The sequence below is a fragment of the Balearica regulorum genome, chromosome 28 (genome assembly GCF_011004875.1).
Source record: "Balearica regulorum gibbericeps isolate bBalReg1 chromosome 28, bBalReg1.pri, whole genome shotgun sequence".
In the NCBI taxonomy this organism is placed as follows: domain Eukaryota; kingdom Metazoa; phylum Chordata; class Aves; order Gruiformes; family Gruidae; genus Balearica; species Balearica regulorum.
The window spans coordinates 857,989-879,224 of record NC_046211.1 but is presented as its reverse complement, the minus strand read 5'-3'; the positions used below and the strand labels follow the sequence as shown (position 1 = coordinate 879,224).

The 21,236-nt window shown below is 65.9% G+C and overlaps 3 protein-coding genes across 3 annotated transcripts; all 3 read left to right on the top strand.

Annotated features, from left to right (window-relative positions):
- The first annotated feature begins 646 nt into the window (after nucleotides 1-646).
- Nucleotides 647-4,025, top strand: PEX11B (peroxisomal biogenesis factor 11 beta). The gene is made up of 4 exons (XM_075737169.1): nucleotides 647-801; nucleotides 943-1,058; nucleotides 1,181-1,382; nucleotides 1,716-4,025. Exons 1-4 carry the CDS (start codon nucleotides 746-748, stop codon nucleotides 2,080-2,082), a joined length of 741 nt encoding a protein of 246 aa, XP_075593284.1. The 5' UTR covers nucleotides 647-745; the 3' UTR covers nucleotides 2,083-4,025.
- Nucleotides 4,026-5,178: 1,153 nt separating this feature from the next.
- Nucleotides 5,179-10,094, top strand: LOC142598530 (toll-like receptor 2). Its single transcript, XM_075737269.1, has 2 exons — nucleotides 5,179-5,255; nucleotides 7,023-10,094. The coding sequence occupies exon 2, from the start codon at nucleotides 7,114-7,116 to the stop codon at nucleotides 9,562-9,564; it is 2,451 nt and encodes an 816-aa protein (XP_075593384.1). The 5' UTR covers nucleotides 5,179-5,255; nucleotides 7,023-7,113; the 3' UTR covers nucleotides 9,565-10,094.
- Nucleotides 10,095-10,290: 196 nt separating this feature from the next.
- ITGA10 (integrin subunit alpha 10) lies at nucleotides 10,291-21,139 on the top strand. Its single transcript, XM_075737485.1, has 30 exons — nucleotides 10,291-10,402; nucleotides 10,999-11,110; nucleotides 12,053-12,150; nucleotides 12,282-12,370; nucleotides 12,481-12,595; nucleotides 12,678-12,805; nucleotides 13,430-13,578; nucleotides 14,283-14,433; nucleotides 14,598-14,763; nucleotides 14,874-14,947; nucleotides 15,179-15,323; nucleotides 15,992-16,140; nucleotides 16,231-16,374; nucleotides 16,537-16,740; nucleotides 16,883-17,013; nucleotides 17,296-17,462; nucleotides 17,550-17,692; nucleotides 17,790-17,897; nucleotides 18,025-18,110; nucleotides 18,182-18,323; nucleotides 18,683-18,775; nucleotides 18,868-18,944; nucleotides 19,062-19,145; nucleotides 19,256-19,340; nucleotides 19,418-19,531; nucleotides 19,625-19,720; nucleotides 19,833-19,946; nucleotides 20,058-20,153; nucleotides 20,264-20,377; nucleotides 20,468-21,139. Exons 1-30 carry the CDS (start codon nucleotides 10,351-10,353, stop codon nucleotides 20,528-20,530), a joined length of 3,489 nt encoding a protein of 1,162 aa, XP_075593600.1. The 5' UTR covers nucleotides 10,291-10,350; the 3' UTR covers nucleotides 20,531-21,139.
- The last annotated feature ends 97 nt before the right edge of the window (nucleotides 21,140-21,236 follow it).

The following is a 21,236-nucleotide window of genomic DNA, read 5'->3' as shown; positions in this document are numbered from 1 at the left end:
TCAGCGCCCGAGGGGCCAATGGGCGTGGAGATCACCTCAGGGAGGGGGAGGGACGGCAAGTGGGAGCTGGCCAATAGCAGCACGGAGGAGCTCGAGGGGCGGAGGGAAGGTGGTGGGAGGGAGGCGGTGAGGGCGGCAGCACGCCAATCGTAGGGCAGAGGACCGGGGAGGTGGGCGGGACGGGGAGGGAGAGGCCAATCAGAACTCGCTCGTAGGGCGTGGAGAGGGAGGGGCGTGCTCTCCTGCCTTACCCCAATCACAAGTGAGGGACACGGCGAGGAGGTGGGGCGAGGAGGAGAGCTGCTCAATCGTGCTGCAGGACTGGTTATAATGACAAAGAAAAGAACGAATCATAATGCAAAACAGCGGAGATGGAGGTGGGGAATTGTAGCCACGTTCTTATTGGTCAGAGGAAGGGGCGGGAAATGGAAAAATCAACCAATCAAGAGCTTCGATACAGATTTAGAGGCGGAGACCGTTGCAAATGCCCATTCACGACCTCTGTTTTGCTGAAAAAGGGCGGGGCCTGGCGCATCCAGCCAATAGGAACAAGCTGCGCGGGCACGGAGGAGGGGCGGCATGGCCGTGCTGTTCTCCCGCCGGCCGCCAGGCGGCGTTAGCGCACCGCCACTCTCCGCGCCCGGTTTGACCCGCGGCGGCTTCCGTCGCGTTCCCGGAAGTGGCTTCGCACCGTTACGAGGCCTCGCACCGAACGGCGACACCGCGGCCCCGACCCGGCTCCGCCATGGAGACCTGGGTGCGCTTCAGCGCCCAGAGCCAGGCCAAGGAGCGGCTCTTCAGGTGCCGGGCGGGGTGTGTGGGGGGGGGGAGCTGTTGTGCTGGCTCCGGTGTGGGGCTGCACGGTTTCCCCTCACCGGGCCCGGTCACGGAGGCTCACGGAGGGGGGGGGGGTAGGCCCTCACACGGCGCCGTCTCTTGTAGGGCCGCCCAATACGCCTGTGCCCTGGCTGGGGACACGCTGAGGAGAAACGGGGCGAGCGGCGGGGTCGTGGCCAGCGTTCGGCAGCTGGAGGCTCACCTCAGCCTGGGCCGCAAGCGTGAGTGGGGCCGCCCCGGTGCTGGCGGGGTGTGGGGGGAACGGGAAACGGGGTTCCCCCCACCGCACCCCCCCCCACACACACACACCCCGCCCCCCGGTGACCGTGCGGTTGTCCCGCAGTGCTGCGGCTGGGCAGCTCGGCCGAGGCGTTGGAGGCGGCGAAACGAGCCATTCACCTGTCGGACATGGTGCTGCGGTTCTGCATCACCCTCAGCCACCTGAACAGGGCCATGTACTTCGCCTGCGACAATGTCCTCTGGGCGGGAAAAACGGGCTTCGTCCCCGGCGTGGACCAGGAGAAATGGAGCCAGAGGTCCTTCAGGTGAGGGGCCCGGGCAGCCGCGAGAGCTGCGGGTCAGCAGGGAGCGCGTTTCCCCAGGCAGAGCAGGTTTGTCGCCTCTTTTCTGCTGGCACGGGGGGTCCCCCAGGTCCGGTGTCCCGTAGGAGACAGGGCTGACCTCCCCCCACCCTGCCTGCTTCAGGCGCTCGGCCCGGCTCAGCCCCTCGGCTGTCAGTACAACACGGACTCTCCTTCCTGCGGGTGTTTTGTTTTCGTGGCTGAAGGGGAAGTGTCTCCCCAGCGCTGTTTGCCCGCTCTCTCTGCTTTCCACCCCCCCTACTCCTCTCCCCTGTTTTGGGGGGTTTTTTTCTTTAGGTATTATCTCTTTGCGCTCGTCGTGAACCTGAACCGGGATGCCTACGAGATCCGGATCCTGATGGAGCACGAGGCGAGCGGGAGGCGAACGAAAGGCAACGAGAACGGCCGCCAGCTCCGGGCTGACAACAGTCTCCAACAATTGGGCTTGAGGCTTCAGGTCCAGCTCCGGCTTTTGATCCGTGTCCTTCGGAACAACCCTCCTCTGCTGCTGGATGTGGTGAAAAACATCTGCGACCTTTTTATCCCCCTGGACAAACTGGGGCTGTACAAAACCAGCCCGGGTTTTGTGGGGCTGTGCGGCCTCACCTCCTCCATCCTCTCCATCCTCACCATCCTTCATCCCTGGCTTAAATTGAAGCCTTAGTTATCCCCGGAGCCTGCCCGCCAGCTCAAAGCCAGCGTAGGCAGATATTTGGGGACCCCAGAGGGAGGAAGGGGTTACTCCTGGGGCTGGGACGCGACTCAAGCCGACTGTCTCGGTCCCGTTGTGTGTGGCTACGCGTTCGTGTCACGCCTGGCTGCTTTAACCGTGGAGACGGGAGGGGGTTCGGCGTCAGAGCCCGCAGGGATCTGCTCCGGCTGCCTCGGCTCCCTGCGTCGCCGGCAAGGAGGGCGATACTCAACGGTCCTAAATTTGGTTCTTTTCCCCATCGACTGTAGAGCCTTTCTGGCTATTTTAGTGGTTTAACATTTCCCCTCCCTCTTTTAAGGGGGGTTCAACCCAGAACCAGCCAAGAGGGAATTATTTGGGGTCGCTGGGTGCTTTTCCCAGACTGGGGGGGGGTTTAAACCGCAGGGTGGGGGTGAGTCTAGTGCTGGCCAGGCCCATCCAAGGCCTTTTTTTTTTTTTTTTTTCTTCCCTTTGACACTTTATCTTCGTTTTAAGAAACGGTGAGTGCAGGCAGAGAGAGGGTGAGTTGAAAAGACTCGCCGCAGATGAGCCGGACCCAGCTGGGTGTTCGGAGGGGAGCGCGGGGTAAGTCCTGGGCTCTTGGCCGGTCCCGCTCTGCCGGTGGGTTTGAGGTGAGGTTGGGGCGGGGGGATTTCTCTGGAGGAAAATATTTGCTTCCCACACCTTTCCTGCCGTCCCAGCGAGTTGTGCCGAGCCTTGGGGTCGCTCCTGGCTCTCCCTGCCTGGATTCCTCCGTGTCTGAGAACGGAGAGGGGACTCGGGCAGCCCGAGCTGCCGGGAAGAAGCCGGGACCTTTCCATCCACCTCCTCCCTCTGCCCAGAGCAGTGCAGCCTCGCCCGGCCGATCCTTTGCTGCGGTTTTGCCTTTCAGATATCCCTTTCAGTGGCTTTTTTGGGGATAAATCGGGGAGAGGACGGGTCGGTGCCGTGATTCCCTGCAGCGGGTGTTCCCCTTTGCTTTTCCTTCTGAGCCGGCGCTGCCACCTCGCTACGTTTTCTCGTTTTCCTTGGTTTCTGTGACACCAGATAACGCTCCCTACGCCCGGCGATGGGCTCGTCCTGGCTCTAAAGAGCGTTTTACTTAACCGCCGACTGACGGACGTGCTCTGAGCCAATGATTATTTGTATCCAGAGGTGGGCTGTTCCTCGGCCCGTCCCTGGGAGGGAGATAACGGAGGGAGGGAGCGAACTTAAAACCCGCTGGTGTCTTTTTTTTTTTTTTTTTTTGAGCTCTAGCAGCTCCGTGCACAAACAGCTCGGGCTTCACCCGCTTCCAGGTACGTCTGCGCGGTGGCAGAGGCGGTTTTTAGTCCAGACCCAGCTCCAGGACCTCTCTGGCCCTTTCCGTTTTTGGCATTTCCCAGTTTTCCGTGGGCTCCGGAGCGATCCAGGCAGGGAATCTCATTTCCAGCATCCGCGGCAAATCCCCTTGCCGCGCATTTGAGCCGACAAAAGATTGGTGGGAGAAGCCGGGAAGGCAAATGAGCTCGTTTCATCTTTTTCCTTGAGCTCTTCCTCCCTCTCTCCAGGGGAAAATGAGTTTGTCGGTGCTCAGCCCCGGTTCCCTTCGGTCTCCGGCACCGCGGCAGGGCGTTCCCGGCTTCCCCGGCACTGCGGCCGGTTTGAGTGATCCGGCAAAGCCCCGAGTTCCAGCTTCACCCACAATTCCATAAATTCCCTTAGAGGGGAGGAAAATCATCGCTAATTAGGCGAGGGTCTTCGTTAGCCGGTACCATAGGGGTGGGGCAGACGGGTGGGCTTGGCAGCGGTGACGAGGGTGACCCCACCGCAGGGGCTGGGGGGTCCTCGCTGTTCTGTCCCACACCGGGAGGTCTGGGCCTCGGGGAATTACTGCAAAAATACTGTTAATAAAAATATATATGTAATTTATGTTATATCTGGGTTTACGTATAGAAATATTTCCTAGTTAATTTCCCTATTTAAGACAAAGGATTCAGGAATTTTTTTTTTTTGCAGAAGTGGGAACGTGCCGTCAGCTCCCTCCCCCCCAAAAAAATCCTCGGAGCTGGTTTTTACGCGCTGGCTTGGATCAAACTTTGACCCAGCAACCCTCGTTAAAGATTAATTGTCGTTAATTAACAACAGGAGACGCTGGGGACACTCCTGTGGCGGCTGGATGGGTGCAACCGCGGTGGGCTTGGGGGCACGGTCCTGGCAGAGCCTGGAAACACCAATTTTGGGGCATTTTCTATGTGTTTTTGTACATATTTTCTCCTCGAGTTCTTTAGATAAGGGAAAACTCGCTGTTAATTGGTCGGGGGTCTTCGTTAGTCAGTAATTAAGGAGGGGGCTCGGGGCTGGTCTCCTGGATGTGTCCCTGTTTCTGGCCGGTGCCTGGTCTCCTCCGCGGGCGCTTGGCTTTGTGTCGTGGCCGCTGCAGGGAGGGGCTGGGAGGGACTGGGGATACTGGGAGGGACTGGGAGCTTTAGGCTGGCTTGGGGGTGCTGGGCTGGGCTGGAGGCACTGAGCTAAATTGGGGGTCTAGTGGTGAACTGGGGTGCTGCTCTGGGGTTACTGGGACGGACTGGGGAGGCTGGGCTGGGAGCACTGGGATGGGGTTGGGGGGACTGGGGGGACTGGGATGGAGCTGGGGGGACTGGGAGCACTGGGCTGGACTGGGGGTACTGAGCTAGACTGGGGGTGCTGGGCTGGTTTGGGGGCACTGGGCTGAACTGGGGGTACTGGACTGGGGGTACTGGGTTGAACTGGGTGTACTGAGCTGGACTGGGATTACTGGGCTGATTTGGGGGTACGGGGCTGGGGGGGGATGGACTGGGGGCACTGGGCTGGCCCTGCCTGACCCTGACACGGCGATCACGTCGTTTCGGGGTGCGGGGGACTTGGGGGACCCGATCCCCCCCCCGCCGCGAGCCAGGCCCTCGGCACAGCCCCTTGCTGCCCCCCTCCCGGGGACAAGGTGCAGCCGGGGAGGGGCGGGGACGGGGGGACGGGGGCTCCCCCAGACGGGGACAGAAAACCGCCCCCGTCCCGTCCCACCTGCCGCCCCGGCCAGCTCGGCATCGCCGGTTCCTGGATGCGGCCGCTGCCGTTCCCGCCCCGGCTGAGACCTGCTGAACTCGCTGCATCCCAAGCGCCACGTGGGGGTGAGCGGGATTTGGGGGGGGGAGGGTGGTGGTGTGAAAATTTGGGGTGGTTTTGGGGTGACTGGCTGCGCCCGCGGCGTTTGGGCTGGGCTGGCGTAAGGAACGAGGAAGAGTTTGGTGCTGGGAGGGTTTCGGCAGGGCGGGATGAGGGTCACCTGTGCCTCAGTTTCCCCATGCGGGTGTAGCAGCGTCAGACGTTTCCCGCAGGGAGGGGGTCACGGGGGGGACGCAGGGACATCGGGGACCCGCTCCCCCACCTCACCGCCGCCGTTTTGGGCCGCTTCCAGGTGTTTTTCCTCCTTTCCATGCCAGCGCGGGGAGGAGCGTGGAGGCGGGGGGGGGGACACGGACGACACGCGCGTTCTGAGGACGAAGCGGGGTGTCCCCCCGCGTCCCCCCCACGTCCACCCCCCGGGCTGGGCTCTGGCCTTGGACAAGGGCTGTGACCCTGGGGGGGCCGGGGGGCAGGACAGACGCCCGTCTGTTTTTCCTCCAGTTTCCTGGTTCCCCCCCACCAATAAAAATACCAAAACTCTCGGCTGCAACCGCCCTGCGGCCGAGGAGCACAAGTTTGCCTCTGTGCGAAAAAGCCAATTTTTTTAGGGTTTTATTTATTTTAAAAAAAAAAAAAAATTTTGGAAAATAAAACCCACCCTAAAAATCAGCGGAGAAGCAAAGCTGGGGGCTCAGCCTGGGGGAGCCCCCCCTGTACCCCCCCCCAGCCCTCTCTGGGGGGCTCCGAGGAGGAGGAGGGGTTGGGGGGGGGGGGTTTGTGCTGGGTTGGACCCTCCGCCTGTGGGATCTGGTGTCCTAAATCCCATGGGATCCGGTCGCTGAGCTCCGCCCCGGGATCCCCAGGGATTTGGTCCTTCAGCCTGTCCCCCCCTTCACACCCCTCCCGCCCCCCCCCAAAGGTGGGACCCCGAGTGCCCCGGGTCTGGTGGTGGGATCCCCTTGGGATCCAGTCCCCAATCCCCCTGGAATCTGATCCCCCCTGGGATCCAGTCCCTGCTCCCCTGGGGATCCCCTCCCTAATCCTCCTGGGATCCCCAACTTGCCGAGGATCCAGTCCCTGACCACCCCCCCGATCCATCCCCCCTGGGGATCCGCTCCCCACCCTCCCAGATCCATTTCCTGATCCTCGGGATCCAGTTCCTGATCCGCTGAGGATCCAGATCCCAACCACTGGGATCCGATCCCCCACCCACCCTGGATCCAGTCCCTGATCCCCCCGGGATCCGATCCCTCTGGGTTCCAGTCCCTGATCCCCCAGAATCCAGTCCCCCCCAGATCCAGTCCCTGATCCTGCTGGGATCCAATCCCCGACCCCCCCCTGGATCCAGTCCCCTCCCAGATGCAGTTCCCGATCCCCCCGGGATCCAATCCTCTGGGATCCGGTCCCTGATCCTCCTGGGATCAAATTCCCCCCAGGTTCCAGTCCTCAATCCCCCCGGGATCCAGTGTCCCCCCCATACCCAGTCCCTGACACCCCCCCTGGGATCCAGTCCCTGATCCCTCTGGGATCCAATCCCCACCCCGATCCAGTCCTTGATCCCCCCCGGGATCCGATCCCCCTGGGATCCAGTCCCTGATCCCCCCCCCCGATCCAGCCCCCAAGCTCCCGAGGCAGGATTTACTCCTCCCCATCCTGCCGGATCCAGGTGCCCCCTCTCTCCCTGGGGGGGGGTCGATCCCGGGGAATCGGGGTGTTGTGTCCGTGTGTGTTCCCCCCCCCTGGCAGCACTGACCCCCCCTCTCCCGCCGCAGGTCGGCTCCGCGGGGATGCCCGGATGCCCCTTCCAGCCCCGGCCCCTCTCCCGCCACCGGCGGCAGCTCCCCGGCCGCCACACCGGAGACCATGCGGCCCCCCGCGCCCGCCGGCGCCCGGGGGGTTTGGTGCCTGGTGCTGCTGGCGCTGGCGGGGGACGCGGCGTGGCCGCCGTGCCGCATCGACGCCGACAACCGGACGGGGCTGTGCAAGGGGCAGGACCTGGCGCGGGTGCCCCGCGGCCTCCCCGGCAGCCTGCGCGGCCTCGACCTCTCCTACAACAAGCTACGGGAGATCGCGGCCGGTGACTTCGCCGGCATGACCCAACTGCGGCGCTTGGATTTGGGTTACAACAACATCTCCCGCATCGCGCCGGACGCTTTCCTCTCCAACCTCCTCTTGGAGCACCTCTGCCTCTTCAACAACTCCCTCCACCGCATCCCGGCGCCGGCGTTGCGACCGTTGGTCAACCTCCGTTGGCTGGACGTGTCCAACAACCTCTACCGCAGCGCGGCGTTGGACGACGTCTTTGGTAGGCTGCGGCGGTTGCGGGAGCTCTCGCTGGGGGGGCCGCTGCTGCAGGACATCTCTCGGGGGGACTTTGCCGTCTTGAAGGACACGGCGCTGCAGAAGTTCGCCATCAAGTCGGCCTCCAGCCTGCGGCGGTACGAAGCCGGGGCGTTCTCGTGGCTCAACACCACGGAGCTGTGGTGCGACACGGCCTTGGACGAGAGCGCGGCGGCTCTGCCGGTGATGCTGCGGGACCTGCGGGGCAAACCCCTCGACTACCTGCGTTTCCGTAACCTCTTCGAGTTCACCTACTACACCGGTGACGCTGATCCCTTCGCCGGCTTGGCCGAGTTGCAGATCACCAAGTTGGTCTTTTACCGCGGCAAGTTCAACGAGAACCTCCTCCGCTTGGCCCTGCTCAACGTCCAACGCTCTTCCGTCCGCGACTTGGCTCTGGTGGCCATCGACTTCGCCCGCTCGCCGCGGTGGAACAGCTCCAGCACCGGGGCGGCTGCCCCGCGGCTCGACCGCCTCTTGCTGCAGGACATCAGCAACCCGGACGTCCTACGTTTTGACTGGACCTTCACCTGGTTGAGCGGCGTGGCCACCCTCTCCATCATCAACGTCAACTTCAACTACGTCCCCTGCGATGCTTGGGGCGAGATGCGTAACGTGGAGGCCTTGGACATCTCCGGCAACCGTCTGGAGGACAGTTATATCTACAACCAACGTTGCCGCTACCAGGGCATCATGCCCAAGCTGGAGAGCTTTGTCTTGGCCGCCAACCAGCTCCTGAGCCTGGCCGTGGTGGCCGCCTTGACGCGAACATGGCCCCTTCTCGCCCGCCTCGACGCCAGCCACAACGGCTTGGGCAGCCTGCAGGAGACGTGTCAATGGAGTCCCACCTTGCGTTGGCTGGCCCTCCACCACAACCGGATGACGGTGGGCGCCTTCGGGTGCCTGCCCACCACCCTTGAGTACCTGGACCTCTCGTACTCGCAACTTGACCGCTTGGACATGGAGTACTTCACCCGAAGCCCCCGGCTGCGAGAGCTGCGGTTGAGTGGCAACAAGATCAAGTTCATCCCCTCCGAGTGGAGATGCCCCCGTTTGCAGGTGCTGGCCATCGACGGCAACTCCTTCGGCGTCATCAACCGCGGTTCCTTCGTCAACATGCCGCAGCTCGTTAGCCTGGCGGCTGGCAACAACCCCTACCACTGCACCTGTGACCTCTACCTCTTCTTGGAGGAGACGCGGCGACGGGGACGACCCACCTTGGCCGACTGGCCCCACAACTGGACCTGCTACCACCCCGAGCCGCTGCTGGACACGGCCGTGGCCGCCTACGCCCCGCATCCCCTGGAATGCGACGTCCCCGCGCTGGTGGCCGTGGCGGTGGCCAGCACGGCGGTGGCCGTGGCGGCGTGCGCCGTGCTCTGCTGGAAGCTGGACGCCGGTTGGTACCTCCGAGCCACGTACCGGTTGGTACGCGCCAAGTACAGCGGGCGGCGGACGGGCGCCGCGCGGCGATGCTCCTACCACGCCTTCATCTCCTACAGCCGTGCCGACGCCGACTGGGTTCACCGGGAGCTTCTGCACCGTCTGGAGAGCACCGCGCCGCCGTACCGGCTCTGCATCCACGAGCGGGACTTCACGCCGGGCCATTGGATCATCGATAACATCGTGGAGAACATCGAGAGGAGCGCCAAGGTCATCTTCGTCCTCTCCCGTAGCTTCGTCGACAGCGAGTGGTGCAACTACGAGCTCTACTTCGCCCACCAGCGCGCCGTGGGGCTGGGCACCGAGGACGTCATCTTGGTGGTGAAGGAACCCATCGATGCTCGGGGGTTGCCCCGGCGTTTTGCCCGGCTCCGGAAGATGTTGGGCACCAAGACCTACCTGGAGTGGCCCCGCGAGCCCGGGAGACGACACTTCTTCTGGCTCCAGCTCCGGAACCTCTTGGGCAACCCCGGGGGGGTCGGTCAAGCCGACGGCGGCGAGGAGGAGACGGCCGTGGATGCCACCACGTAGCGGTGGCCTCTGTTGTCCCGTGTCCTTCGGTAGCTGGAAGGGGGGGGGGGGGTTTGGGGTGCCACCGTGCGCTGGGCAACCCGCCTGCCTCAGTTTCCCCTGCCGGGGGTGGCTCGAGGAGGAGCAGGCGTTGGGGTGCGACGTGTAGGGGGGGGGGTCCTCATCGAGGTCACCCCATCTTCACGTCCTCCTCCGAGGGACAGGGGATGGGGACGGTGTCCAGGAGGTGGCACTGTCACCCGGAGGACGTGGCGACCCTAAATCCGCCCTAAATCCACCCAAAACTGCTGGACGGCAGCGGGGACGAGCGGTGACCCCCCAAACCCCCCCCATCACCCCCAAACCCCCCCAGATGGGGAGAAGAGCAGAGCGGGGGGCTGGGGGGGGCTCAGCCACGTCCCTGGGGGTCAATCCTGCTCCGGTGGGGACACCCACCCCGTGCGGACACCGTTTTTCCGGGAAAAAGGGAAAATCCCCGTCAGCGGCCCCCCGGTGCCCCCCCAGAGCCCGCACCCCCCTCCTTCCCTCTCCTCTTGATTTTTTTCCATGTTTTTCTCCATTTGCCTTTTTTTTTTTTCCTTAAATCCATCCTCTCCCCCCCAAAAAAAAAAAAAAAAACCCACCCAAAACCACACTCCGGCTGTTTATTTTTAGCAGCCAATTGAAGATGAAGGAGGAGGAAAAAAAATATATTTAAAAAAAAAAAAAAGAGGGGAAAAAAAAAATATATATATATATCCCGTCCGGAGACAGAGTAACCTTTGAGCCGGCGGCTCCGGCAGGACGATGGAGGGTGGTGGGTGCTGGTGGCTTCTCCCGGTGCTGGTCCTGTTCCCAGGTAACGTCACCCCAAAATTCAGCCGGATTTGGGAAAAAGAAGGGTTTTGGGGGGTTGGGTTGGTTTGTTGTTTTGTTTTGGGGTGAATTGGTGGCGTTTGGGGGATGCCGCGGTGTCGGGGGGCTGGTGGCGAGCTGGGTACCCATTAACCCGGAGCTCAGCGCCGCGTGGATGCGGCCCCCCCCCTGCTGAGTCGGTCGGGGGGGGTTTGGGGGAAAACCATCCGGTTTTGGTCTTTTTTTTCCTCTCCGCAATATATTTTTGACTTTTTTTCTGGTGGAGGGGGGAGACCCCAAAACCCGCCCTGGGCCGGGAGGGGGTCGGTGCTGGCGTGGAAGGGAGCCAAACCCCGCCAAGAGGAACTTAAAGCAAAAAATAAGGGAAAATCTCTACATTTCGGGCAAAAAAATTACAGAAAAAAGGGGGTTTTTTCACCCCGCACAAGGGGAAGTCGGCGCTGGGTGCCCGGCCCGTCTCTGTCCCTCGCCCTGCCCTGCCGGTGGGGAAACTGAGGCACGAAGCCAGCGCTGCCCGCGGTGGTGGCCCTCGGCCTCCCCGTGCCTCAGTTTCCCCACGCGGGGTCGTGCCCCCCCCAGGGCTGTGCGCGGGGTTCAACGTCGACGTGAGCCGCCCGCGGCTCTTCCACGGGCCGGCCGAAGCCCAGTTTGGCTACAAGGTGCTGCAGCGGGTGGACGGCGGGGAGAGGTGGTGAGTGGCACCCACGGGCTGGGGGGGACGGGGGCACCCGTGGGGTTACACACACACACACCCCCCACCCCCCCAGCACGGCCCGTGGGGCGGATGTGTGGGGCAGGGTGAGGGGAAGGGGGGTGCACGGCTTGGGATGCCCTGGGCGGGGGAAACTGAGGCACGGAGGGGAAACCGAGGAGGGGAAGGGGAAACTGAGGCGGGGAAGGGGAAACTGAGGAGGGGAAGGGGAAATTGAGGCAGGGAAGGGGAAACTGAGGCACGGAGGGGAAACTGAGGAGGGGAAGGGGAAGCTGAGGCAGGGAAGGGGAAACTGAGGCGGGGAAGGGGAAACTGAGGAGGGGAAGGGGAAACTGAGGAGGGGAAGGGGAAACTGAGGAGGGGAAGGGGAAATTGAGGCAGGGAAGGGGAAATTGAGGCAGGGAAGGGGAAACTGAGGCAGGGAAGGGGAAGCTGAGGCAGGGAAGGGGAAACTGAGGAGGGGAAGGGGAAACTGAGGCAGGGAAGGGGAAGCTGAGGAGGGGAAGGGGAAGCTGAGGCAGGGAAGGGGAAGCTGAGGCAGGGAAGGGGAAGCTGAGACAGGGATCCCGGTGGCAAAGCTGCCTCAGTGTTTTCTGGGGGCAGAAATGGGGTTTTAGGGTTCACCGTGGATTTGTGCTTTGCCCCGGCACGGCTTGGGGGGGGGGGGTGTGGTGTGGAAACGAGGGTCCCGGCGGTAGAAGCGGGGGGGCCCCGGCGGCTGTGCCGGCGGTTGGGATGCCGATCAAAGGGAGGATGGCCGGCCAGCCAGACGGACGGAAACCGCCGGCAGCCCGGGGCCGGTGGCGGAAGCGGGGGTGGGCAGGCTTTGGCGCTGCGCCCCGAAATGCCGCGGCCGAGGCGGCGCGGGGTGGTGCCGGTGACCCCGGCCGCCGTCCCCTCACTCCGGCGCGTCCCCCGCAGGCTGCTGGTGGGGGCCCCTTGGGACGGCGACCGCCAAGGCGACGTCTACAAGTGCCGCGTGGGACCCCCCAACGCCACGTGCGCCAAAGCCAACCTCGGTACCGCCACGGCCCGTGGGGGTGGGCGGCCGCGGCGGGGTTCGCGGGTTGGTGGGGGGGGTGTGGGGTGTGTTTTGGGGGGGGGTCACCCCGGTGCTGACCCCCGGCATCTCTCTGTCCGTGGCGCCGAGGGGCCGCAGCCCCGTGGCTCTCCCCGCTCCCCGGCCGCGGCGCGCACTTCGGGATGAGCCTCCTGGACGCCAAGGACGGCGGCTTCGTGGTGAGAGCAGCCTCCCCCGGAGGGAAACTGAGGCACGGCCAGGCGCGGGGGCCGGGTCCCAGCCCGTCCCCTCTGTCTGTCTGTCCGTGTGTCCCCCCCGCCCCGGCCAGGCCTGCGCCCCGCTTTGGTCCCAGGCGTGCGGCACCTCCGTCTTCAGCACCGGCATCTGCGCCCGGCTGGACGGCGACCTCCGGCCGGTGGGGACCATCGCGCCCACGGCACAGCGTGAGTGGGGGGCGGCTGCGGCGTGCGGAGCCCGCGCCGTGCCGGGACGATGTGCCGGTGTCAGCTGCGTCCCCCTCGCCAGGCTGCTCCACCTACATGGACATCGTCATCGTCCTCGACGGCTCCAACAGCATCTACCCCTGGTACGAGGTGCAGAACTTCCTCAGCAACGTCCTCAGCAAGTTCTTCATCGGGCCCGGGCAGATCCAGGTGAGGTGACGTCCCCGGGGTCGTGCCGGTGTCCCTGGGGCCGTGCCGGTGTCCCCAGGTCCATGCCATGCCCAGGGATGATGCGGTCCCCAGATGATGCCATCGTACCCGGGGCAATGCCGTCATCCCTGGGGTGACCCCATCATCCGTGGGGCGATGTCATCGTCCCCAGGGCGATGCCACCGGCCCTTGGGGCGATGCCGTCATCCCCGGGGCAATGCCGTTGTCCCCAGGGTGATGCCATCATCCGTGGGGCGATGCCACCCTTGGGGTGACGCCAACGTCCCTGGGGTGACGCCATCGTCCCCGGGGCAGTACCAGTGTCCCCAGGATAACGCCATCAGCCCTGGAGCGATGCCGTTGTCCCCAGGACAATACCGTCCTCCCTACGGAGATGCCACCTTTGGGGTGATGCCATCGTCCGTGGGGTGATGTCATCGTCCGTGGGGCCATGCCACCCTTGGGGTGACGCCGACATCGCTGGGGTGACGCCATCGTCCGCGGGGCGGTGCCGGTGTCCCCAGGGCCACGCTGCTGTCCCCGCGGCGTCATCGGGGGGCGGGGGATGGGACATTTTGGGGCGCGGGGCTGACCGCGCGGCTGAGCGCCCCGTCTGCGCGGCAGGTGGGGGTGCTGCAGTACGGGGAGCGGGCGGTGCACGAGTGGGTGCTGGGGCGGTACCGGACGGCGCAGGAGGTGGTGGAGGCGGCCAAGAACATCAGCCGGCAGGAGGGGCGGGAGACGCGCACGGCCTTCGCCATCCGCCGGGCTTGGTGGGCGCCGGGATCGGGATCGGGATTGGGACTGGGACTGGGGTCAGGATTGGGATTGGGATTGGGACTGGGATTCAGATTGGGATTGGGACTGGGATTTGGATTGGGATTGGGGTTGGGATTGGGATCGGGATTGGGACTGGGATTGGGGTCAGGATTGGGGTCGGGATTGGGACTGGGATCGGGGTTGGGATTGAGACTGGGGTCAGGATTGGGACTGGGATTGGGGTCAGGATTGGGGTCGGGATTGGGACTGGGATCAGGGTTGGGATTGAGACTGGGGTCAGGATTGGGATTGGGGTTGGGATCGGGGTCAGAATCGGAATCAGGATCAGAGTCAGGATTGGGATTGGGATCAGGGTTGGGATTGGGACTGGAGTCAGAATTGGGATTGGGGTCAGGATCAGGGTCGGGATTGGGATCAGGATTGAGATCAGGATCTGGGTCGGGATTGGGATCAGGATCAAAATCAGGATTAGGATTAGGATTGGGATCAGGATCAGGGTCAGGGTCGGGCTTGGGATCAGGATCGAGATTGGGATTGGGATCAGGATTAGGGTTGGGATTGAGATTGGGAGCAGAGTTGGGGTTGGGATCAGGGTCAGGATTAGGATCAGAATTGGGATTGGGGTTGGGACTGGGCTCAGGATTGGGGTCAAGGTCAGGGTCAGGAGCGGCCTCACGCCGCCCGCCCTTCCCGGCAGCACGGAAGCTTTCAGCCCCGAGCGGGGCGGGCGAGCGGACGCCACCCGGCTGATGATCGTGGTGACGGACGGGGAGTCCCACGACGGCGAGGAGCTGCCCGAGGCGCTGGCGGAGTGCGAGAAGCGCAACGTCACCCGCTACGCCATCGCGGTGAGCGCCCCGGCCACCCTCCCTGCCCGCCACCCCGGAGCTGGCGCCGTGCCTCAGTTTCCCCGTTCCCCCTTTGTGCCGGGCCGGGCCGGGGGACCCTCCGTCCTGGCTACGTTGGGGTCAGGATCCGTCCAGGCGGGTGATGCTGGGTGCCCTCTCCCCAGGTGCTGGGGCACTACCTCCGCCGCCAGCAGGACCCCGAGGATTTCATCCGCGAGATCAAGTACATCGCCAGCGACCCGGATGAGAAATACTTCTTCAACGTCACCGACGAGGCCGCCCTCAACGACATCGTGGACGCCCTGGGCGACCGCATCTTCAGCCTGGAAGGTGACGCGGGGTCGGATCCGGCCCCGGCCCCCGGCGTGGGGCTGCAGAACCCAAAACCAGCTGGAACCACATCTGGAGGAACAGCGTCTCCTTCCCCACCCCCTCCCCAGGCACCCACGGGTACAACGAGAGCTCCTTCGAGCTGGAGATGTCCCAGATCGGCTTCTCCATCCACCTCCTGGAGGTGAGGCTGCCGGACCGGGCAGGATTCGGCCCCGGGAAGGGCCGGAGGCGGGAGAGCGGCGATTGCAGAAGCGGAAAATAATCCTCAGCTCATCCCGGGGTCGTGGATCCCCGTCACGGGGTGGGGGCAGGGGGGCAGGTGACAATCCGAGGCGGGGGGAGGTTTGGGGACAGTGAGGCATCGCCGCGCACGTGGTGTCCCCGAGGCGCGTGACACGCGCTTCCCCCCAAGGACGGGATCCTCTTCGGCACGGTGGGAGCCTACGACTGGGACGGGGCCGTGCTGGAGGAGGGTCAGCGCGGCCGCATCGTCCCGCCGCGGAAAGCCTTCGAGGAGGAGTTCCCGCTGGAGCTGAAGAACCACGCGGCTTATTTGGGTACCGGGGGGGGGATGGCCCGAGGGGTGCGGGGTGAACCAGGGGTGCTCGGGGTACCAGGGATACGGGTGAACCGGGGGTGCTCGCGGGATATGGGGTGAACCGGGGATGCTCAGGGGGCACGGGGTGAACTGGGGATGCTCGCGGGATACGGGGTGAACCGGGGATGCTCGGGGTACCGGGGATACGGGGTGAACTGGGGGAGCTCCATGTCCTGGAGATTTGGGGTGACCTGAGGATGCTCCGTGTCCCAGGAATTTGGGGTGAACTGGGGATGCTCCGTATCCCAGATGGGGGATCGTTGGCAACTGAGGGGTGCTGGGTGCCCCAGGGGTGCCAGGCAAACCAGGGACACTCAGCACCCAAAGCATGCTCGGTGCCCTGGGGGGGGGGGGGCTGAGGCTGCTCAGCAGCCAAAGGATGCTCAGCACCCCAGGGATGGGGAGCAAATTGGGTGCTCAGTCTCCTGGGCATGGGGAGAAACCAGGGATGCTCCGTTCCCTGGGGACGCTGGGTGCCCCAAGGACGCTGGGTGCCCCAGGGGTGCTGGGTGCCCCAGGGACGCTGGGTGTCCAGGGGACGTGGGGTGCCCCGGGGACACAGGGTGGCCGAGGAATGGCACACCCAAGGCCAGGCTTTTCGCCGACGCCCGGGCTCCCCCACGCCAGGTTACGCCGTGTCCTCGCTGCGGCTGCCGGGGGGGCAGCGCCTGTACGTGGCCGGGGCCCCTCGCTTCCAGCACAAGGGCAAGGTGATCCTCTTCGAGCTGGGCACCGCGGGGACCGTGACGGTGGCCCAGGCGCTGACCGGGGAGCAGGTAGGGGCTGCTGGGGACGGGGGGACGGGGGGGCCGGGGTCATCGGCAGCCCCCCCCCCCAGCCTCACACGACCCCGCTGTGTCCGGCAGATCGGCTCCTACTTCGGCAGCGAGGTGTGTCCCCTGGACGTGGACGGTGACGGGGTGACCGACGTGCTGCTGGTGGCCGCTCCCATGTACCTGGGTGCCCAGAGCAGGGAGACGGGGCGGGTGTACCTCTACAGAGTGGGGCAGGTGGGGGCTCGGGGGGGGGTTTGGGGGGGGCGGGATGCACAGTGGGGCTGCGGGGGGGGGGGGCAGTGGGTCAGGGGACACGGCAGGGCTGGGGGGGATGTGCACACCCCACCTCCCGGCACCGTGGGGTACCGAGGGCCACCCTGTCCCCCCCCACCCCAGCGGCTCCTGGCCCCCGCCGGCACCCTGCACGCCGACAAGAAGCCGCAGGACTCCCGGTTCGGCTACGCCTTGGCCGCCGTGCCGGATCTCAACCACGACGGCTTCAACGACGCGGTGGTGGGGGCTCCGCTGGAGGACGGGCACCGCGGCGCTCTCTACGTCTACCACGGTGCCCCGGGCACCCTCCTGCCCCATTACAAGCAGGTGAGATGCGGCCGTGGGGGCTGGGGGGGTCTCGCTGCCATCTGGGGTGGGTGGGTGAGTGAGGGGGTTCTCCATGATGGCGAACACAACCTTATACGAGACAGCAGTGAAGCCACCACTTGCCATGCTCTCACCTCCCCAGCGCATTGAGGCAGCGGCGCTGAGCCCAACCCTCAGCTATTTCGGCCGCAGCGTGGACGGGCAGCTGGACCTGGATGGGGACGGGCTGGTGGACTTGGCCGTGGGGGCGCAGGGGGCGGCCGTGCTGCTGCGGTGAGTTGGGGGGGGGAACACGGGGGGACGGGGACAGGTCTGGGCCACCGCGCTCTGCAGGGCCACCCGCCCGGCGGGATGCTCTCAGGCAGCTCCGGGACTCCTCCGTGCCTCAGTTTCCCCTCGCCGTAAGAGGAGGCGAGCCAGGGGACGGCGCCAGGATGGGCATCAACGTCCCCGTGAGCATCCCGGTGGGATTCGGGGTGGGGGGGACAGAGCCGGGTGTGTGGTGTCCCCCCACCCCACCCCTCCCGGGCTGTGACACTGTCCCCTCGCCGCCAGCTCCCGCCAGATCGTCCAGGTGGACACCTCGCTGACGGTGGAGCCCTCGGCCATCAGCGTCATCCAGAAGAACTGCCAACGCGGCGGCACCGGCGCCGTCTGCCTCCGGGCCAGGCTCTGCTTCCGCGCCGCCACCCGCGCCCGTGGCCGGCGGGACAGGGACATCGGTGGGTGCCGGGGACTTGGGGAGGGGGCGTCCCTGGAGCATCCCCAGGGGTCCCCCCCAGGCACTGACACCCCCCCACACCCCGCAGAGCTCCGGTACAACGTGTCGCTGGAGGAGGGGGCACCGGCAGCACGTGCTGCCTTCGACTCGGGCGCCCGGCGGCTGCTGCGGCGGCACCTCGAGCTCTCGCTGGGGCGGCAGAGCTGCCTCCGCGTCCCCTTCCACGTCCTGGTGAGCCGCGGCCGGGCCCTCCCTGGCCTTTTCCGCACACCCCCCCACCCCCAGCACCGGGGGCTGACGGAGACACCCCCCATTCCGTCCTCCCCAGGACACCACGGATTATCTGCGACCCCTCAGCTTCACGGTGACGTTGGCCATGGCCAAACCCACCGGGCCGGTGCTGGATGAGACGTCCCCAACCACCATCCAGAAACTGGTGGGTGCTGGAGGGGGTTTGGCCAGAGCCAGGACCCCCCCCTACCCCCCACCCCCCCCACCCCCCCCACCCCATACACCCCCCCCCAGGTGCCGCCGGCACCGGGATCACCCCCGGCTCTTTCCAGATCCCCTTCTTCAAGGACTGCGGGGAGGACGACGAGTGCGTCACCGACCTGGTGCTCAGGGCCACCATGGACATGGGGGGCTCCAGGTATGGGGGTGTCCCCGAGGTGTCCCCGGGGCCGAGCCGTGGCCCCGGGGCTGTAACCGCCCTCGCCGCAGGCAGAGCCCCCACGTCCTGCGCAAGGGCAGGAGGAAGGTGACGGTGGACGTGGTCCTGGAGAACAAGGAGGAGAACGCCTACAACGCCAGCCTGCTGCTCCGCTTCTCCAGCAACCTCCACTTCTCCAGCCTCACGCTCCAGGTACGGGGCCACGGGGGGGGGGTCCCCCAAACCTGCATGGACACCCCCCCCCCCAGCCCCTCCAAGCCATCGCAGTCCTTCCAGCCCCGTACAGACCCCCCAGCCCGCCCCAGGACAGAGGTTGGGGGGGTCTCTCCCGTCTTACCGAGCCCCCCCCCCCCATCCCCATCCCCGGCTCATTCCAGACGGGGCTCCGTGAGGGTCCCCCAACCCACCCCAGGTGGGAGCTGGGGGGGTCCACATGGCCCCATAGAGCCCCTCACCCCGGTGCTCAGCCCGAGCCCCCCCCCCACCCATCAGCTCCATCCCCCCGCGCTCCCATCCCCGTCCGGCCGTAGGTGACGTCCCCACCTCCGCAGGACACCAGCCCGGTGAAGCTGGAGTGCACGGCGCTGGCCGGTCACCGCCGGCTCTGCAGCGTCGGCTACCCCGTCTTCCGCTCACTGGCCAAGGTAGGGGACCAGGGCACCCCCCCGGGACACACCCCCCCCCCCCCCCCCCAGCGCACCCACGTCACCCCGCTCACAGCCCCGCTCGTCCCCAGGTCTCCTTCACCCTGGAGCTGGAGTTCAGCTGCTCCGTCCTCCTCGACCGAGCCGAGGTCGCCCTGGAGGCCAGCAGGTAGGAGCGGGATGGGGGGGGGGGGGGGCTGCACCCCACGGCGTGGCCGAGGCGGTGGGTCCAGGGGGGGTCTCAGGGTCCTCCCGAGCTCCCCACGGCCACATCTCCCCCCTCCAGCGACAGCACCGAGATGACGCCGGAGGACAACGCGGTCCGGCTTTCCACCCCCGTCCGCTACAAGCCCGACCTCTTCCTCTCCAGGTGGGGCTGGGGGGGGGAGCGGAGCAAAGATGGGGGCGGGGGGGGGGGTCACGGTGCTGGGGACGGAGGCGGCGGGGAGGCAGGATCCGACCCCGCTCTCGTCCCGGCAGCGATGCCACCCTGCGCCGCTACGAGGTTCACCCGCTCGGCACCTTCCCCCACGGCCCCGGCCCCGAATTCAAGACCACGGTGAAGGTGAGGAGATAAAGGGGTGCAGAGGAGGAGGGGGCGGGGGGGGTGTCCTGGCTCACCCCACTCTCCCTCCCATCCAGGTGCAGAATTTTGGGTGCTACCCCGTCCGAAACCTCACCCTCCGCATGGCCCTGCCAGCGCTGGGCTACCGCCGCGCCACCTTCCTCTCCGTCACACGCGTCCTGGCCGACAACGTGAGTCCTTCGCCCATACCGGGGGTCCTGGGGGGGTGTGTGTGTCCCTGCACCCCCCCCGGCGCTGAGCCCGGCTCCTCGCCCCCTGCCCAGGCTACCTGCGTGCTGCAGACCCCCTCGGAGGAGCCGCGGGGCACAGCCACGGTGGTCCCCGTGCACCCCGAAGACCTCCTGCACGTGGACAGGCTGGTGAGCACGGCCACGACACCCCCCCTCCAGAGCTGGGGTTTGGGGGTTTGGGGGTTTGGGGGGGGGGAAGGGGGTGTTCCCCACCACGTCACCCCACGTTTCATCCCCGCAGGACTGCGGCAACGCCTGGTGCCAGGAGCTGAGCTGCCGGCTGGGGCGGCTGGAGCGTGGTGGGGAGGTCGCCATCCACATCCTCCGCACCGTCCACAACGATTTCTTCCGTGGGGTGAGGGGGGGTCGGGGCCATGGGGAAGGGTGACCCCCCCCCAAATTGGGGATAAAGAGCTCAGGGGAGAAACTCGGCTTGACCCACCCCCCCCCCCTTCCCCATCCTCAGGCGAAATTCAGGAGCGTGAGAGTGGTCAGCACGGCCTGGCTGGGGGTCCCGGCGAGCAGCGTGCTGGTCCTGGAGGAAGGGGCACATCGGAGGGAGGTAGGACCCTCCCCCCCCCATCAGCCCCCCCATTGCACCCCAAACCCAGGGCACGGGACTGTGGGACACCCCCCCCGCCTGCTCCCTGGGCACCCTTCTTTTTTCCGCAGATGGTGCTTGAAATCATCCAGGGGAAGCGGGTGCCCGTCTCCCTCTGGATCCTGGTGGGCAGCATCCTGGGGGGGCTGCTCCTCCTGGCGCTGATCATCTTCTGCCTCTGGAAGGTGAGCGAGGGACCGGGCTCGGCTCGGGGGGGACACACACACACACTCTGCCCGCCATCCCCACGCTCCCCTCCATCCCTCTCGCCCCAGCTGGGCTTCTTCACCCGCAAGAAGCTCCCCGAGGAAGAGGAGGAGGAGAAGGAGGAGCAGTGAGGGCGGGCGGTGGCCCCTCGAGCCCAGCACCGTCAGGAAGGGACGCGTCCCTTCCCCATCCTTGGGGACAACCAGGGGCTCGGGACTCTGCCACCCCCCCTACCCCCCCGCCTCGGCTCCATCCTTGCGGAGATTGTGCTGGCACAGGGATGCAGCCAGGTGAGGTCAGGAGGGGGGCGGGGGGTGTCCGGCATCAGGGCGAAGGAGCCCCCCCACCCCCCAAGGTTTGACCCGAAGGACTTGGGGGGGTGATTGTGGAGGTGGGGAAAAGTGGGAATCAACCGGGCTGAAACAAGCAGCTCCACCAATAAAGCTCAGCCCCCCGGAGCCGCTCGAGCGTGTGGTACCCGCCGCCGTGCTCTGCCCGCATCCCTGCCGCCGCCCAGGGCTGGGGATGCTCCAGGAGCTGAAACGCTTCCCCCTCCCTGAAAAACCCCACCGAAACGCTCCGGAGTGACACCAGGGAGAGCCAGGAAATATAAAGGGATGGGGGGGAAGCGCGCACGGCCGCTGGACACCCCAAGTCCCCCCCTCCCAGGTCCCTTCGGCCCCGCGTCTCCCCCCGCGCCGCAGAGCGACGCCACCTCGGGCCGTGAGACTCCCCAGGAAGCGTCTGCCTGAAATTCTGTCCCCGGGGTGTGTGTGGGGGAGAAATTCCTGATTTTAGGCCCTTGGGGGCTGAGCGGGCACCACCTGCGAGAGGGAG